Here is a 21231-nt window from a genome sequence, read left to right as displayed (position 1 = left end):
TTTGCATATCGTTTAGAGTTGAGAGTTGAGAAATTCCAATAAAAATTTTGTATTTCAGGCACATAAAAATTGAAACAATATGGCGCAAGGACATAAAAATTAATAACTAAAATAAAATCGCTTACTAAATTAAATATGGTATATTCAATAATATATATATTTCGTTAAATGCAAAATATCTAAATGACTATATATTAGATACTTTTTATGGGTTTTTTTGATATTTACTTCATTTATTATAAAATTTTAATGCTTCATTTATGGCAGAGACACGCTGACAATTTCATGCCGTTTAACGAAATCGTCGATCTCGATACGCTTCAATTGCAAAAATATTTAAAAATCATTTAAATCCATATTTATTTTTAGTCAGATTGTTTTTATTTAGATTTTATTATTTCGAAAAATGGGAGATTTACTCCATCGGCCACATTTGAAGGGCAACACGAGCGCTCAGCGTAATTGGCCAGATTTCGTATCGAAGTGTCTAAGGCCGCCTACACACGTACTCATTCTGTTCATTAAATATATTAATTCCACGTTTATTGAAATCCGTCCATACATCAAATTGCATGTATTTACACAATAATAATGTAATAAAGGCCTGTTAGCCGTTTATCGCGCCCATTGTATCTGTCAGATGAATAATAGCCGAACGCATACAATTGTTAACTACAACTCCGGTCGATGTAATTATTTTGCGCACTTATGCGAGTGGGAACGCATGTGAGCTTTGCTTAATTAGTGCTATGAGTGCTGTGAGTGCTGTGTCGCATTGAATAGAAATGAGTCGATTAAACTATTTAATACATGTAATTCATAAACTATTGTAATTGTGACTTTAGTTAAACCAACAGAATTTATTGGTTTATTAATAATTTGTATAATTACGTACAACGATATTTATGTGTGTAAATCAGCATGTTTTTTATATTCAGACAATTTTTTTAGTTTTTGTATTTTTATCCTAAACTTAATTTAGTTTTGTTGGGGTTTTTTTTTTTAATTATTTAAATTTTTTTAACACTGTACTGATAAGCTTTCAATTTGCATAATAAATGAAATCATAGTTACTGCAATTTATATGACATAAATTGCTTTCTCAAGCAATAGTGAACTACAACAACAAAAATTCATTTTATATTATTTTAATGAATTGAATTTTTGACTGACCATACAACTGTTTTAAGTAATGCCAAATACTTATCATCAGTGGTTCCGGAATTATTTCTTATATGTAATTAATCATAAATAATTTTTTGAGACTGTAAGTACCAGGGATTGAACTCGTGCCCTGCCCAATTTAAAGCTCAGAGTCAGAGCACTTTAAGCAACTGACCCAAAGCCGTACTTGACTTTTATGTTCGCACATTTTTCTGGAGTTTTGTTACATTATATTAGACCAAAATCATGAACCATTTGTAAAATAAATAATTGAATTAATTAATTATGTTATTTTATTTTTAATTGTTAAATATCACATTATCTTCAGAAACCGATTTTATAATGTCAAAGAAAAATTTCGATAATGATTAAAGATATTATAAATTTGCAAGCTGAAAGTTGAAATAATGGAAATGGTTACAAGGAGATTTCTTAGGCGATTTGTGTGTTTCTTGGACAAAGGAATATTCTTCAAATTTGTACCATACTGTAAAGTTAGTTAGTAACCATTGAATCACAAAAAAATTCAGATTCAGAAAAATCTACACTATCGTATTAAGGAACTATAACCAATGTATATTCATAAAACCTGACGGGATTGTTAACTTACTATCAGATCGTAAGCCCATATCAAGTGGATTGCGTAATTTAATTTATGGACGAATGTAGAGGTATGTAGTGGATCAAATACTCTAATATATATAAATAGTATTATATTATTTTTTTTGTTTTTTATTTAGTCAAGTGCTGTGAGGGACACCCTTTTAATACACTAACTTACACTCTGACAAATAAAATTGAAAATATTAATTAATTTATTGCTTAAAAATTAACTAAACTAATGAAATCAAAATAAAAATTAACAAAAAAAAAGTAACAAAAACAATAAAATAATGAAAAAAAAGAATAAGACGAAAATAGCTAATGTTTTTATAGCAAAATTGTTTGTAATTTTACTTTAATGCTTTTAAGTGGCATATTTGTGCTGTATAAAAAAATCATATGCACGAAAACTAATGAAATCTTCTTTGGCTCATATTAAATATTAATTAATAGTAATAATTGGTCCATGAAAAATTTAATCACTACTTGTACTATTACTATTAGCAGATATTTTAAGCTAAATTAAAAAGAATGGTAAAGAGTGTGATATATATAAAAAGTTCTAAGTGTGATATATATTTTCTAACAATTGTACGATGACAATTATTGTGACCGTGTACATTTTTCTAATCTGTCAAAATCTAATTCTGTCAAAAATTTGTGATAGTTATAATTTCAAAGATATACAATGGGTTGATGATATTTTACAACAGTAATTGGTAGTATTTAACTAATTAAAACCACTTTTAGAGAATAATCTGAATGACTCATTATGTTATGTATTATGTAATATTATATAATAATAATATAATCTATTATAATAATATAATATAATAAGAATATAATATTATATGATTATATATTCATATAAATTATACATTATATGTTGATTATATGATTATTTTTAAATGTTTAGTACTTTTTGAAGCACAATGCGTTTTTGAAAGAGAGGAGTGTGCTTCCTACATGATTAGGGTAGAATAGAAGAGATCAAAAGACATATTTCATTGTATCATCCTTTTTTAATAACGCAAAATATTGTTGTAAAAGACTTTAAATCTAAAGACGTATTTTACGCAGGCGATGTGCCAAATAGTCTGCAGTTTAAGCTACATAAACCTATAAGAAACTTTAACAACTTCCTCCACAAAGTAGAAAAGTTACAAGATAGATGTTCCACTATATTAACCTCTTTTCAATAATGATAAGAGTTATAGGGTTAAGTCGAAAAAAATCTTTATCCAAATGTATTAATTTTAAATTTCTGCCACAAAGTGAACATAGGGCACAGTAAACTCTATAGACACCAACTCACCAAGTTTTGAGAAGACCACTAGAGTTAAGTGAAATTTATTCACTAATTAATCAATAATTAATATTAGCTTAATAGAACTACAAGAAAAATTGCGTTCATGCAAGTTAAAAGTATTAAAATAATATTACTAATAGTTTCGTTATAAAAAATTCACAAACTGATTATTGAAATTGATTTGAAATTCACTTCTTCGCTTTGATGTGTCTGATCTGGCATAATCAATATATAATTCTGAAAAAATAAAGATCCTTAAGCTATTTGTATCAAACGTAGTGATTGTAAAATAGTTTTATAAGATATGCAGAAAAATGTTATGGATATTTTTTATGAAGAATTCTAAAAATATAGGATGCTAGATTATTGTCTTAAAAAAACTATAGACGATGGTACAAAATTGTCAATTATAGAAGACACTTTACATAATCATAAAGGGGTTTGATGAAGAAAAATTAGAAATATTTGCTTTACATTATTACTGACCTAAAATATGAAAGAATTGCTTGATATACATAAGTTTGTATTTATTTCCCTGCTTAATATTATATACTGTTCAAATCATGCAATAACAACAAAAAAAATTAAAATGATTTAATATTGATTACGCTCCCAGACAGTCCAGTCCATATATTGAACTTTAAATTGTGTATTTTAAAATTATTGTTTCTCCCATTCTGAGAGTGATATTATCTAATAAATAATGCCATGCGTTCTGATAATAATTACTGATTATTTTATTATAAGCAAATTGATTTGCTTAACCCCCTATGATTACTACTATTAATGCCTTTTAGATTATTTCAATATATTTTATTTAAATTTTTTAAACATTTTTTAATATTTAAATCGATTTATTGCAGTCAGATTAAATTCTGTTAAATGCATATAATATATAATAAATAAAAATTTGTTTCTCCATGAATAACTAAAAAACCATTTCATATGTCATTTCATCACCGATGAATATAACGCCGCTTAAATCATTTGAAATGATTAATTTCATTTTCGAAATAATGTCAACTGTGATAAGTGAGAGGGGATGAAACGTATTTAAATCTTTAAAACTTTTATAGGTGTTTAAAAGAGCATGAAAAGTCAACAACTCTAACATGTGTTGTATTTATTTATTGTATTTGTGTATCTGTAAATATTTTGGTAGGAAATAAAACAATCCTTATCCTCTCGCTTTCTGCACTGTAACGGATTATTTTCTGTTTGTCATCAGATTTGAATAAAGAAAGAGATACGTGTATTTGTGAAAAGGCATTCGAATATGTGTGTGTATGCAAAAATGCGACAAAACTTACCACAGATAAAAATTCGTCTTTCCAAAAAGTTCTTTGTGTGTTGCTCCTTGGTACTGTGGGTATTTGTCAGTCGAGCAAAAAACCGCACTATGAAATCCGATTCCTTTAAATGCATTTTCAGATATTTTGATTTAAACATAAATCGCTTTCTGGAAGGTGGCTTGTATTTGCATTAAAGATGCGTACATGCAGATACTTGAACGACTTGAGGATGCCATAACTTCTGCACAGTCATGTATCATAAAAAGAGTGCGCGTACGGAACACGGAAATAATGAACCTAGGGTGGATCGCGTGGTTGGCACGTGAGTGGTAACCATAAATTATAGCCAAAATGGCTTGTAATATAAATTTTAAAATTGTTTCTTGTTGAAAGTTAGCATGTTATTTGGAGGTTTTATATTTCAATAGCGAGATAATTGATAAAGTTATAAAACGCAGATTTGTTAAAGCATAAATTCAAACTTTTTTCATAAGATTTGCTTAGTACAAAAAAAGATACAAAATGATATAGAAATTGTGAATTTCAAATGAAATATTAATAAAATATTAATAATAATTATAATAATAATAATAATATATAAATATTTATAATTAAAAATTTTTAAATAATATAACAATACTCAAATATATTATTTTTCACCAAATTTCATAGTTATTCTAATTTTAAAATATTTCTATTTTAGTGCGTATATTCAAGAAGCTTGAAACTCTTGACAACCTTATTTATTATATATAAACATATATATATATATATGTATATCCTTCAGCAGACGGTGTACTTTCAAAATAGTTATGTATTTATTTTAATATTATAATGATTTAGTACCGCTTCTAATTATTGCTACAACCCTGGACGGATTTGAGACATTTTCATAATCTTTTTCATTTACCTTTAACTGTAGTTCAGGCCTTTTAGTTTCTACCAGTTGAGGCCACGCGTTTTCATACCTTAGTCGATACAGTTAATAAGACTGTATAAATCTGTGTTTGGTTTATGCTATACTAACTCTAGAATCTTTTACTATGATTGCTTCTTATCTATTCTTATTATAAGTTCTGTGCACTCTCTATTGTTACTACTTCTATTACAACTATCTGTTATTATTATTATAATAAGACTTTATGAAACTAAACAACATATACGTGATCTCCTAAGTTTTCAATAAGTATTCAGTGACTGAAAGTATATCTGAAAGTTAGAAGATTGTTCTTTGTAATGATGAATAAGAATATTGTATCTAATTTGATGAAACCATTTTATGAACCAAAGCAAAAATAGAACATATACCTGTAATATAGAACATATTTCACATACATGACAGTCTGTCGGTAACGGGTGTTATGACTAAATATGTAATATTCTTAATTTAATTTTGTGAGGTTCTGATGATGCCTCAGAGTCCTCAATACATAGATTTTCAAGAATTACAACCCTACAGCTTTGCCAGAACTAGGCATCTGTATAGTACAAAAAAAGAGCCTGATAATTATCTCTCTATTCTTTTTTTCTGCAATGGTGGTTAGTTAAAATTGCAAATATCTGTGTCTGTCTATTAAGCAATAACTTGCAAGGAATAAAATATTATACAGATTTTTATACAGATTCTATTCAAGTTTATTAGTTTTCTAGTTCTGTAAAGTGTTATGAATGACCAGATTGGTTTAGCATTGGCACAAATGATTTATTTTTCCTATCTCATTTGTGATTTTATTCATATAGTATGAAAAATAATTCTTAAGGGATCAGAATCAGGAATTTTAAGCCAGCAATTATTTAATAAATTTATGTTCAGCAAAGATATCGAAGTAATAATTATTTATTTGAAGTCATTCAATAGTTAACGATCAAAAGGTGTAGAAACCATATTGATTTTTGAGCTCATATTAAATCAATAAAAATGAAACCTCAGAGATGAAGGTCCTTCCCAAAAATTTCTTAAATTAACATTTTTTTTACACTATTCCGAATATAGGACGTAATCGGTTGACCAAGTTGTGTGTTACATGACTAAAGAGACGCCGGAGGCCATATAAACTTTATAAATATATTTTCGAGTAGCATATTCAGATGAATCACTTTATCAGTTATCTTTCTCAACTTAAACAGACTGCTCTTTTGGGTTTGATGCTAAACAAATGAAAACTTATATACAAACTGTTCATGAGTCCAAGTAGATCAAATCGACAAAGGGTATAAATTAGGTTAATAATATATACAGCGCGCGTACATTATATCGATCTGAGGTAAGTGTAAGTTTTCAATATAATTGTATTGGTCTTTATGTGAAGAAAGAAGTTTAAGAATATTCCTGAAAAATCACATTAGCAAACAGTATTAAAACTTTGGAGGTTCCGCAAACTATGATAAATTTTTGTATATATTTAAAAACTAAGTATTAAGTTTTGTTATAAAACAAAAATTATTATTATTATTTTCTAACTTATTTATAAAAATTATTTTTTATTATTATAAAATATTCTTAAATAAAAACTTATATTGAGCACCCAATTCAATATACATATATATTTAAATTTTTATTTGTAAAATAAAAAAACAAATATATTTAAAAAAAATAGAAAACATAAATATTTGCGAACTGAAACATAAACTTAAATATTGTTCAGTGATACTTAAAGTCTGTCAATGTTGCATTGTCTTCAGAAAAAGTTGGCTCGAAATCATCAATCATTTTGAATTTGACCTTTTTTCAGAGCTCCACGATGTACACTTTTTCTGCTTAATTTTTAACACAAAATTTATACAAAATTGACGACACATACGTTGCGTAGGAAGTAAGGTATTTGAAATCGCACATGTTAAGGATACGGTATACGCCTGTGTTTAGTGCATCTTCATTTAAATATGCTAATACATAGGTTTTTATGAATTTGGTGTAGATACTTAGCTGTCAGATAAGCGTCATACATCAGACGTCGACCATTCTGTTGACTTGATTTAAATTTTTTATATGAAGTTCGTATGGATTTTTACTGTAAGCAGGGAATTTTGGAAATCATCACCCTTAATCGTATACCGTATATGTTCTGTTCCGTTGAGAATTATTTTTGTATTGAACATGAATTTGTCATCCATAAAAATGTCAAACTAAAGCGAACTCGGACTACCTTACAAAAATTAAATGGCATTTAAAGCTGCAAGAGCAGAAGTCAAGACCTTGTTAAAATGTTTCTGATTGATTTCCAAACGGTTTTTATTTAATTTGACATAAGTGAATTGGTCTTCAGTGTATAGAACGATTATGTCCTTATGATTTTTACTATACTTCAATTATTATGTCAAAGTAACAGGTGATTTATGAAGCAAATGGTTTAAAATAACTGTGAAATATTATCACAAATAACTAATATTATGAATTTGATACTAAAACTTTTTTGAATTTAGTATATATACCATACTAAAACTTTTCGTTCTAATAGTTAATAATAAACATTTCAATAGAGATATTAAAATTTCATTAAAAACAAGTTTTGTTTAAAATTTTAAAAAGTATAAATAAATTCTAGACTTATTCCACTAATCTGCCAAAATAGTAATGCAATATATATCTATATATACACAATATATTTATCATAATATTATTTTAAATCTTTATAATATTTTTAAGATCACATGTAGAAACCAAACCGGTTTTAACTAGTTATCATTTTATTACTTTATATAAAAACAAAAAATATAAAAATATAAATATATATATTTGCTCAGAGAATCCTGAGATATTTATTAGATTTATTAGATTATTAGATCCTGTTCAATTCAAATTTAAGAAATAGTTCGAATATTCGAATAATTAGAATAGTTCTAGATATTCGAATAGTTCATTATTCATGTTATAACCAAAAGCTCGAATATTCAAATTCGCTGAATAGTTTGGATAGTTTTAGATCAGAATTAATATATGTTATACAAAAATAAGGTGACTCATACATAAAAAGACAATAATGTAATAACAAAATACATTGTAAACTCGTTTCAGCTTTTTCTTAATATGAAATATATGTTGTGGTCTTTCTTAATGAAATAGACCATACCTAAGGTAATCAGTCTCCAAATAAAAATCATTCACTAAGGTCTTTTATGTGAACCCATAGTGATACCACAGTTTTTTGGAAGCATGGTAGCAGTTCCAAAGGACCATAGTTGAAATATCAGAATGTAAAGCATAACGTAAAACAAATTAGTCATTTTAATCAAATGAAATAGACTTTACCAGAGGCAACCGGTTTCATTATTGGAAGTCATTCACCAAGGTCCTTTACGTAAGCCAATTATGATACCACAATTAACTTTTACCACTTAAACTCTTCCAAGGTGCCACTATAACAGACCGCAAAACTTTTTTATAATTTTAATAAAATTGACAACATAATTAATACCCATATTAGTAATATCGAATAGACACCTGCAGGTTAGAGGTCCTAAACTGTGTAATAGCCAATGGGTAAGTACTGAACAGTGTCTTTAATTCTCACATGAGTAATATCGAACAGATATTTGTAGATGATCGATCCTAAAGTGGGCAAAAGACAAGTTCTGGTCAATGGTAGAGTAGATGAGTCACATTTAAATACTGCACTTTGTTATACATAATGTTTTTTATTTATTTGCCAAATAACGTTTAAATTCTTGTAAAATGAATTAAAAAAATGAAGGTAAAATTAATCTTAATTTTATTAATTAAATTTGTAAACGTAGGTAGTTAAAATGGTAGGAGAAACGAATCCCCCTCAAGTAGTTAAAAAAGGTATTTTGATTCCACATTCCTCATAATAGTGGGTAGAAGAATAATCATATTAGATCCAAATGCATTGTTAAGAGCAACTATTTGATCAATACTAATGTAGGAAATATCGTTAAGTGTGCTAAAGAATGGGAAGCCCAATGGTTCTAGACAAGCCTGAACATAAACACAACAGTTGCTCTGGTATCTTTTTTTAGAGCGCCGATAGTACTTCAGTAGATACAACAGGTCAGCCTATGCCAGGCTCTATGCCGTTCTATATTCCACCTATATACTTTTGATTTACTTCTATATATCAAGTCGGATACATTTGTAGGCAAGAAGCTATCTAGCTATTGACTTGGCTGCTGAGAATGTATGAGCGCACTGCCTATTTGCCTGTCTATTTGCTCAAAATGTTCATAAATCAACCTTTGCTTTATATAGGTACTACTATTAAGATTGGTCAAATAAAATAAATATATATCCATAAAGTCATTTTTAACTGCATTATTTACGTTTAACTGATACAAAGCTGTATCTTTAAAATCGTATCAAATCGCATTATAGCAATATAAGCACAAGATAAGATGTAATCGTAAATTATAAATAAATGTGCAAATCTGTACACAGCTATTGAAAATCCACACGAAATGTTAACAAATCACTTAACTAATGTAATTCTCACATTAATAAAATTTGTATTATTTTTGTTTTTGTTTTTTTTCTGGTGTAATAAAAAACATGAAGTAAATCGTGTACAAATTGAATAATATTTCTGATTTGATTTTCTTTTTACGATTATTATATACCTAAACGTTTCATTTAGATACTTGCTCGCAATCCAACTCCTCAAAAGAGCTTGCGGTGGTGAGTGTCCTGCGCGACTGCCGGTGGAGTAGTCTCGTACTGGACCTTAGCGGTGTATATTACCAGAAGAAGTATTTTTATATTTAAATGAGGTTTAAGAATAATTTTGCCACCGCAGCTAAGTACAAGTAAATTTTACGAGGGTTGCTGTTTACTTTCTATTTGAATAAGTTAAGATACAAATAAAATAAAACAACAAAAAATGTTTAAAATGAAGAGGAAAAAATAGATTATTGTCGCGGTTTAACGCAATGTGATCTGCCGCGATTAAGTGCGGTTTTTTGTGTCATTGCCGCCTGGGTGCGGAATATTGTAAAAACTCTATTTACTGAGGGTGACCCCAATGGTAAGCACCGCGCCGCGTCGCTCCGCAGAGTACTTGGAAAGAAAAGGAATTTATTTATTCAAAAATGCAAAGGCGAGGCTGCAAAAGTCGTTTCGTTTTTCTTCTTCTATTTACTTTTATATTCCAAAAAATTTAAATGTTGACAAATATTCATTTTTAAAATTTTTTTCCTTTAACGATTTTCAAACGCTTTTAGTTAAATGAGTGGAATGAAATTAAATCGATATTGAAGTATTCAAATATTCAAATATTTCAAAGATATTTTTTAATTTTACCTAAGTTATCAGGCTGCATACTGTCGCATAAGAAGTTCTCTATTTATTATTATTACCATGCAATATCTACAATCACTCAATTATGTTTGAATTGAAAAAAATTTCTTTAAAACAAGAAAATACTTTTATATTTTTTAATCCAAAATAAAAAAAATAAACATTTATTTTATTAAAAAAAATTTCACATTAATTTTCCTGAAATTAAGATAAAAAATTAAAATCAAGACACAAAAAAAGCAGGCAAATTTCAAACTGTGCACTTTAAAGTAATGACAAATCACTTCGAAGATAAAAATAATTTTTAACTCGAAGTTTACTTTTCTAACCGTGGCTAATTGTAACAGATTTTTTCCACAATCATGCGGTCGCGAATAAAAAATTATTAACCCTTGAAACCATAATGGTTGCAATACCCCATTTAAATAAAAAACAAAAAACCTCAAAAAAAAGAATTACTTTCTTTTTCTTGCCTTATGGAAATTAGATCCTTTCATTGTGGTAAACCCCCATAAAGACTGTAAAGCAATATTCCTGTTAGCCGCAAAGACTTTTGGAGGCACTTATCTCCATAATAAAGTCGTAATAATTAATTGTTCAACCTTTATAAAAATTACTCCATAATATTTTGTCTAAAAACTCTATGCCAGAGGAGAAAATAAAGTTTGTAAGTGTATTCGTAAAGATTTTTTACTAGACTCCAAAATTGTGAGGTAATATTTTGAACAATTAATTTAATTATTTGACTAGCTCAATAAAAATTAATTTAATGTGTTTCTCAGTAGGTTTATATTTTTAAATTATTATTTACTTTTTATTTTGTGAAAGAAAAAAATGTGAAATAACGAAACTGTCTTCTTGAAAAGTGTCTAATGACCGGCAAAGAAATATATTTAATCTTAATACGGCTATAATCTATTTTCCAATTTTTAACCAAAATAAATATTTATGAATTTATTATAATTTTATTAAGAGCATTATAATAAATAAATTATGTGAATACACAAATTAGTCAGTGAGTTGGGCGGGACTCTGCAGAATCCTCCCAGCTGTCATAGAGTAAAAGTGCCCAGATGTACTAACTCGGAAAAGGCTTAACATAATGATGATTTAAATAATGTTAGCATATAATAAAAAGCCTGTTCAATAAAAATAGAATCAAATAATTGACTGGTTTTGGCCGTATGCTGAACTAATTAATTGGGCTTGGGTTTCCGTTCTTAAAATAGTTTGTATCTTTTACAAACTTAATACAACTAATTTTTTCGATCAAATATTTTCATATCAACTTCAAGAAACTTTTTTCACAAACGTCTCTGTATAAGCTCATAACATCAATGCAATTTAATGGATCCAAATTGAGGTTCTGGATCCAATTGAAAGTATTGTAAATATTTATACCATTGTAAGTACACTCAGAAAAACTCGATCCAACTACATACAATTTTGTTAGAAGAATTTTAGCTTATGTGATAAAGAAGAAATAAAAATCAAGATGTAGTATGATGTAGTATATGAGTCCCTCGTAATAGGTCGATGAAGAATATTTTGAACTGAAATATAGTTAAACCTTTGTTAAATCAAACAAAATATTTCTCTGAGTGTACATTTCGTCCAGATTTATCGAAACCTCAATAATAATTCAATTATTGCTGAGCTTAGAAGAGCATAAAGAACCTCAATTCGTTGCGGTACCAGACATTTGTGAACAAATATGCTTTCAATCTCTTCAACAACATAGATCTAAATTGATGAGTTCCAATTAATGGATGGAAGTGACATTATTTAATTTTCAGTTAAGATGAAAAAATGTTTATAACAAAGAAAACTTGTGAGGTTAAAGTTAAATTACTTGTTAATCCAGTTTTATTCAGTTCAGTGTTATCAAACTTACTACTATAAATGTTTAAAGCATATAATAGATTGAAAAAAAAAAATTTATTCTGTGACAATTTGAAACTTTATCTCTAAACACGGGTTACGGTATAAAGAAATGGTATCAAAAAACTTGTTAGGAAGTCCATATTCTAAAATTGAAGCATCCAGTCTCAATAAGATTAGGGGACTTATTTATCATATCAAATCTTGTTCACATTAGACAGGCTCGTTTAAAGCTTCTGTTGACAGATTACGATTACTTTTTCTACTACAAAATTAATCCATGACTGCCTCATATATTTTGTATAAAATAATTAAACAACTATGTGTAATATTGTCATTATTATATACTATTTTGTCTATTAAGGCTCATTGTAATTTATATATTCTAATATAATTAGATAAGATCATTGAATAAGGAAAATATGTATTTGAATTATGAGATTAGAATGTGACACAGATAGTGTTTTTTTTGCAAAATACACAATTTGTCAAATATTTGCAGAATCTCAAATGAAAAATCGATTTTTAACAGTATATAAATACATGTTATACCTATAATATATATTATATGTTTACATTGATTAATGGCAACGATGTTGTCTTAATTGGTATTGCACTTACTACACTGCTTCTACTTATCCAAACCATAGAATTAAAAAATATTAGAGAGAAAATTATCAAAAGAACAACTTTGTGTCTCATCATAATGACACTAAGCTCCATATGCCTTTTATAAAACAACAAAAATTGACACAACTTGATCACCAACCATCACCAGTTGAACCATTGAACTATAAAAAGAGACAGGAATAGATCAAGAGGAAAAGCTTTGTTGTTATGATGACACTATGCTATACATATCTTTTATAACCTGATTAAATATATGTTACTGGTATGATACTAAGATGAATTAAAGAGTTATTGGTTGGAAAGTTTCAATACATTCATTGTATAGTCTGATATTGCATGGTTAGTTGCGATCTTTGTAACTCTGTTTTGCTAGCGAAAAAATTACCCTTGAAAATATCGACGTTTCTAGTCAAAAATGATAGAATATGTCAGCAGAAATTTAATAATATGAAATAATTGGCAACGTTGAAAGAATACCATAGAGAGAAGCAACTTGAATTAGATAAGTTCCTTAATGACGTTAAAGGAAAGCGGTTGACGTATTCGGATATTTGAGTTGTATTTAACTTATATCATATGTGTACTTACATTTGTACTGATATTTAAGTTATTTAACTTATATATATACATATTTTGTTTGTATATATATATTAGTTCCCATAGATACTATGAGCTCATTTTGTTCATTACGAGTATACTTAATAAAGTTGTTATTGCTTCATTAAGTCATATTTCATTATATCTTTAGTACATAACATAATTTTATTACAGCTGATATTATTAAAACTGCTTTCACATAAAATAAAACTATAACAAATGTAATTAAATGGCACAGAGGTATTTGTTCAAGAACTTTAACTAAAAAACGCCGAAAACTTTTTGCCCGGCCTAATATTTACTTATTTAATTGGATTATATATAGTTTTTAATCGAAAATCAGAACAAAAGTGATTTTATCTATGATGTTTCAGATGGTTAACAACTAAAACTTTTTATTAATAAACAATTATGATCAGAAGAAATCTGTGAAAATATAATGAAATCTTCTTAGCTTTGCCAGACTGCGAGTAAGGCCACATATTTGATTCAGCAAAAGTGCAGCCAAAAATCAAAATCAAAACTGAATGAATTCAACTGTAAAGGTTAAAATTGTAAACGTGCAAATGACTCATCATAAATAAAATTAAATAAAAAGTCTAAATCAAAAAAAGAAAAAATTCATTGAGAAAAAGTGCACGGCATCAACATAAATATTATGATAAATGGTTTGATATAATCATAATCCGCAGGGGGTAAGTTTAAAGTGCGCCACAGATACTTTTTTACAGCGTTCGGAACTGTCAGAAAGAAAAAAGGGATGAAGCGGATTATAAGCGCAACATATGCTCAGTGGGTGGATAATGCAGATGGCGTTGTGATATACTCGTATAATAATTTTCAAGTAAGAACAAACTCTAAATAACATGTTATCAATAAAAAACAATTACTTATTGTCATTTAATAATTGGCAGCAGAAGCCATCGAATGGTGAAGGGACATACGATACTCGTACATGTAGAAGCAGTGTTTTGACTACAAATATGTGAGTCTTTAAATTCATATAAAACTTTTTTAAAAAAAACCAAATTGTGCACAAAATGAAGACGTACGGCATTTAAATTTATTTCTTACACTCAATTGCTTTAAGAAAATACACTTCAACCTAAGAGGAAAGTATCTCAAACTTCCTCTGTTTGTTAACACAGCGCTTAAGAGTTTATAGCCATTTTTATTTATCTACCATGAGCATGTTCTGCAAAATTTAACGTCTTCCTCCCGCACTTTATTTACATTTATAAAAAAGCATAAAAATACGAACTCAGTCATAAATAAGATACTTTGTAGATGTATTGTAATAACACAAATGTTTCTTTATCTTGCGGCATGTACGCGTGGCTGTAAAGCGAATTTTATACCCATGCTTTGTGAAGTAGATACATTTTACTTGCAAAGACGCAGATTGTCTCATCATAAACGGGTAATAACTTTATATGTGTGCCTTTAATAAGTGTTAACTTATGCCTAATTAACAGTTTATTTAAAGCGAAATTATTTCTAATAACAATTAGAGACGAGATTATGGGAAAAGTTTTGCCTTGTAAGAGGTCTCGAATACAGTGAATATGTAAGAATACCTAAATAATTATTACTTGGTAAAAACATATAGAAAATTGTAAATTGAAATCGAAAACATATCACCCTTAAAATATAATTATTTCTGAACTACGAACTGTCGAGAAAAGTAATAGAAAATGTATTATATAGAAACAGACTTTTATTATATTAAAATTAAAATTTTTGTCGTGAAATTGCATAAAATCCGGTACTGTGGCCAGAAGAGGCCCTTTAAACCTTTGTGAACAAAGTCCAGGACTAAATCTAGAGAATCCAGGACTAAATCTAGAGAATACCCGAACATGAAGGACAGTAGCTTCAATAAAACGAACATAAAACAGGACACCAAAAAATGGATCCAACAAAGTATCAATGAATACTGAAATGGAATAGACGGCCTATATTATTCCAAAAAATTCTTAAATTTTGATGCCAAAAAGCAAACACCGCTCTCAACCTAAACAAGAAGAGTCTAAACTTACTCTCTGGTACAGTATCAGGCCATGCCGCATGTAACAAACACCTACACAAAATAGGTATTCCGATACCAATATTTGCAGATTCAGCTGTCATGAGGAAGAGTCTATGAAACATCTGATAACCAACTGTGATGCACTACGCCGCGAAAGAAACAAAAATTTTAGGTACATACCAAGTAGAGGATGAAGACCTTCGAAACCTTCCTCCCAAGGAACTGGTTCGATTCCTCGAGATACCAAATATCTAAATACAAAGGGGTTTACAATAGATCAAACTAGTCGCAGTGCAAAGGGGCCTTAGTCTAACCCGAAACCCCCAAACACCATTACCATCACCAAATCTAGAGAAGAACACTTAATCTGTTCTGTGAACATAAATTCCACATGAAATAAGTTTCTACTGTGCGTTGTTAAAGCTGGACAGTCACAAGAATATGCTTAGTAGTTTTCTCATCTTTGAGGCACAATCTGATTTCCGAATTAACAGATAATCGTAGTTTACGAAAGAGATATTTCAGAGACAGACACAAGAAATTAACAATCCTTAAGAAATTTTATAAAAATATTAGTAAAAATTTTATGTACTTTTTAGATTACTTCATTTCTTTTTTCCTTTTATTTTATTTACTTTATTTTTTAATATATAAATTTGTTTTTTGGTTTGCAAAAAATTTAATGAAATCCTCCTAATGAATGAGTGTTGGACAGATTAAAACTCTTCGTCTTACAAATGTTTAAACCAAAACTCAGTTGAATTAATTTGACAAAATTAACAAATTGAACTGTTGAGCTCACAAAACCAAAAAGGGCAACAACAAAACCATTTGTACCTCTTACACTTTCATGCACTTCACCAACATCATTTGTAATCCAGTCCGCTCAGCATGAAGTCATCAGCCGCATGTTGTAGTCGTTTAGCCATATAATCACATACAATGACCTAGTGAGGATTTCCTTAAAGAAGATATATTGACCCTTCAACCGCTTTAGTACATACGAGCATGTAGCGCTCGGTGTGGCGCTTAAAATTTGGAATATTTCACACCATTTATTTGCTCACTTTCACTAATGCGCTGAAACATACAAAATAATTGCAGGAAATCCTGATGGTATTTCTTAAGGGAATTACTGAGGTAATTTTCAATGGATACTCTTCATTGCCTATGCATACTCAGCAAAAAGAAGAGGTTCATATTAGTTTCGGTTATTTGTGAGTTGAATGAATTTCATACTTTTCTTCTGTGATGAATTGATTAGCAGTTTAATACTTCAGTTCCAATTGAACCCAAAACAGTTCAATATATATTTTAATTATTTTCTATTTGTTACATGCGAGTATGTAGCTGCAGATCAAGTTGAAAATATTGCAAACTAAACTGAATTTTTACGGGGTTATCTATTTTATGGTTTTAAAAGTAAGCGTAAATGAAATACAATTGTGATCAAAATTTAAAGAAAATTTTATTATAAATTAATTGTTTAGACCTTGCCATGAAATTCTTGGATCCTTACCAATGGATCATAATTTCACCAGTTAATAATAACCGATGTTTATATTTAAAGTATTAGACTTTGGAGATTGCCCCCTAAATATAATCCTTTACGTAACTTCACAAAAGTGTACATTGATGACAAACTGCATAATCCAAAAACGTATAAAAAATTTCGCAAAGCATTGGTGAAAGAATGTCTTTTCAAATTGACATCTATTTCTGTAAGCTCACAAAAAAATCCATTTGTGGCAAATCAATAGATCCCAAAGCATGGATTCAAACAACTATGAAATGCAAAAGATTGCTAAAACCTCATTATATTAAGACTTTTTATACACTCAGAAAAATATGATCTATCCAGATATTAATTAAATTGACCTGATCATTATGTTAGAGAAACTTTATCTTATGTGGTAAAGAAGATATGAAAACCAACAGGTGGTATGATAGAACCAGCATGATGCATTGATCATATGTGTGTGTTAATAAAAAAAAATTATAAAAAAAAAGTATTAAATAAAATAATTAATTTTTTTTCAGAAGAGCTTGTCCTCCTAATAGCAACTAAATTAATATTTATATCGACCTGATTAAAATTTTTATTAAATACGTTAATAAGTAAATTAAAACATTTACTTTTCTTACTAAACTGACAGATCTATGTCAAGTTTATGGACTTATAAAGTCAGTTCTTTTCAACTGAAACGGAGTAGCCGCACCTTTTCAAAGGAATACTGTTCGTACGTTATATACGTCAGACTTCTACATCTAAAATAGTCCTTTAGGTCTGGCACACAGACAATGCCTCATACATGAGTATGAGTGTGTTGGTGCACAACCATTATCTAATTATCACTTCATGAAGATTTTAAAAAGAATAGAGACAGTTCCATCTTTAAGATGAGCTTTCAGGTCTTGCATACAGACAGTGTTTCATCGCTTGTATCATTACGGGCCATTATTTGTTATTCAGTAAGCTTTGGTGCATAAGGCCGCCACTTTAACCTAACCTAACTATAGATTTCGGATATTTTTAAAAAGCCCCAAAATAAAATACATAGTTTGATTTTTATTGGATATATTTAGTATTTTCATTAAATTAATTTTCATTAAAAGATATGCACTAGCAGAAAGGATAACTTCATGGGGTCTCTCACATTTTCATCACAATATATTTATATAGACTTAGTACATAATCCTCTAGATATATAACATGATTATTAAAATAACAGGGTACATTGTTAATTAAGGTAGACGGATTAACTTTTAAATCAATTTGTGGAGAATAAAATAATTTCCTTTGTTTATAAAGAAATATATCTATGTGTATGATAAGAAAGTGATGTATTTATTATATCATTGAAAACCTATTATTGCAAGTAGTTACTTAAAAACTGGGTAAACACAAAAATGGAATGGTAGATTCTCTATTGTAACATATAGTAATATAATATAAAATAACAATCATTTGATATATGAATGGCCTAAATACTTGATTGTATTTAAATAATTTGGTTTAGGATATTTAATTTAACAAATAACTCAACTACAACAAATGAATGAATCTTTAATTAGAAGGACTTAACCTTCGTTTTACTGTTTTGTATTTCATTCAAAATTCTAAGCAAAAAGCGAAGCGTTTTCCTCTAAATGAGATGCTTTAAAGAACTGCTATGTATATCCGTACTTTAGCACTCTTAAAAAAATATGTTTTTACTTTCTCAAATATTGCTTCAGATTAATTACAAACGATTTTTATAGAAGCGGTAATGTTGACCATATGTTGTTTTTGCTCCGAAAATATAGGACGGACGAAACAATACCGACAGCAATTTGTGCTCGCAAAACAACAAAGATAAGAGCAACCAACGTTCGACTTCACGGACTGTAATGGTGATTAATTAATTTTCGCAATAGGCAATGTGAATGAATGGGAGCTGCTAGCAAACAACAGGTCTATGGGTTTACAGGTCTACAGGTACAACAGTAAATGCAAAATTAGTGCAAATACTGAAAATACTTCAAGAGCTGCAAGAGCATTTACATTAAAAATTAAATAAAATTACTTTAAGCTAAACAAAAATAATCATGAAATACAAGTGCAGTTACTGCAGTAAGACTGCATCTAAAATGCAATTGCAAAGCAATATGCACTTTGCAACTCAAAACATTACGAGTACATATAGTACGTATATGTTATGTCAAATATGTATGTAGTCAAATTTTTCACCAGGAATAAAAAATATTTTGACAAATGAACCTAAATAACAGGTTGCAGTTCATCCGTACTTTGTATTTTTATTTTTATCGGCTTTGGGTTAAAAAGGGCACAAAAACGTCTTCTTCCCAATGAAAACTGAAAACTGAAAACTGAAAACAGAAAACTGTATTCTTCTGCACTACAACGAACAATTCATACTCATATGTTATGCTTTCAGTAGGTAATTGGGCAGGCAGCGTTGTAGACAGACAAAAACGGATGAACAGATAGCCTTGATACCTCATTTATTATTATATTTTTTCTGTTTCAGTTTCGGCTTCCAGAACGTGTAGTTTGTAGCGGTGTACACGCTTGTGACTGAATTTTGATTCCAGTCTTTACATAACAGAGAGTTTATACGTTTAAAAGTAATCGGCACAGAAACAAAAAAAAACAAAAACAAAATTTAAAGATCGACACGTTTCCATCAATCTGAAGCAGAACATAACTTATGCACGTAAAAGCCGAACTCGAAGCTGAACTCGAAGTTGGAATCAATCTCAATCCTCCTCAAGAAAATTGTTACAAATGATCACAAATAACAGATCTTTGCCGCTCAAACACGCTCATTCGCCGGTCGCCGGCTTATGTACAATTTTATATTTCTATTTTGAAGTCTTCCCATCAAAAGAACCGAACCCGCTCCTAACCACACAACCTCACATGTGTTTTGACCAACTTGCAATTTAAATGTGACTCTTTGAGTCGCTGTTTCACTTTTGAATTGTTAAACGAATCGCGTTTAATTTTCTGGAGCGCTGAGACTAGCTCCATCCGAAAATGGCGCCGTATTATTATGATGCAGTCTCGCATTTCGTTTTAAGGTGAATTCTGATGATTTTTGATTAATGAGATTTTTGCATTTTACTGCTGTTGCTATTGCTGCTGCTGCTGCTGAAATTCTTTTAACACAATTTAGGGAAAGAGATTAATTTGCTTGTTGCGCACTTACCTTGTCCATTGTTGTTGTTATTGTTCTTGCGCGATGTTTTTTTCTCTTTCATCCATGGATATTCTGGCACAGACTCCATACCATCCGGTGTTTGTGACACAACATTCACCGGATATCCGCCAACAGGTGTTCCCAGCTTCGGACTTTCTGGACTTAAATGATTAAGAAATTCAGCCATTGATGGTTGAGAATTTATAAAACCCCCCTCGGATGTCATCCAATATGCCGTGTCGGCCACACGTTTATCACAGTTGGGTCCCATTTTATTGACAAGCATTGTTTGTGGTGGCACTTGTGGCACTGGTGCAGAAATTGATACCACAGTTTGCCCTGTTTGTACGTGTAGTGGGTTCAATGGAGATTCTGATTTTATTTGTGCGCCCATTTGGGGATCTAAAGAACTACAAACTTCTTGCATTTTACGTTCAATTACATGAAGTTTTATTTCATAAAACACAATGCAATCTGTTTTAATGTCTTCACTTATGTTTATGCATAATTTTAGGACTTAGGACTGAAATTAGAAGAAATAATAGATTTTATTTAATATGTTAACACGCTGATTTGTGTATAAATATACTTGTTTCACATATTGTATGTATAATAATATATATAGTATACAAGTATTATACACATATAATATGTATACTATTACAATCATATAGTATGCTCATATATACATATATGAAAATACTCTACAAACTAATATTAATTATTTTGTGTCCAAACAATTTTAATAAAATCAAGGAAAAGAAATCATAATTTAT

At 29.1% G+C, this 21231-nt stretch overlaps 1 protein-coding gene across 1 annotated transcript in view; it reads right to left on the bottom strand.

The window, feature by feature from the left end:
- Nucleotides 1-20901, bottom strand: part of LOC119685232 (homeotic protein proboscipedia) — a 72079-nt gene extending 51178 nt beyond the window's left edge. Inside the window, exon 1 of the mRNA XM_038099467.1 lies at nucleotides 20465-20901. Within this exon, the coding sequence (XP_037955395.1) occupies nucleotides 20465-20882 (418 nt within the window). The 5' untranslated portion in view covers nucleotides 20883-20901. The remainder of the gene's footprint in view (nucleotides 1-20464) is intronic.
- Nucleotides 20902-21231: the final 330 nt, after the last annotated feature.

This window comes from Teleopsis dalmanni, chromosome 2 (genome assembly GCF_002237135.1).
Source record: "Teleopsis dalmanni isolate 2A chromosome 2, ASM223713v2, whole genome shotgun sequence".
Taxonomy (NCBI): Eukaryota; Metazoa; Arthropoda; class Insecta; order Diptera; family Diopsidae; genus Teleopsis; species Teleopsis dalmanni.
This window is presented reverse-complemented; position numbering and strand designations above follow the sequence as displayed.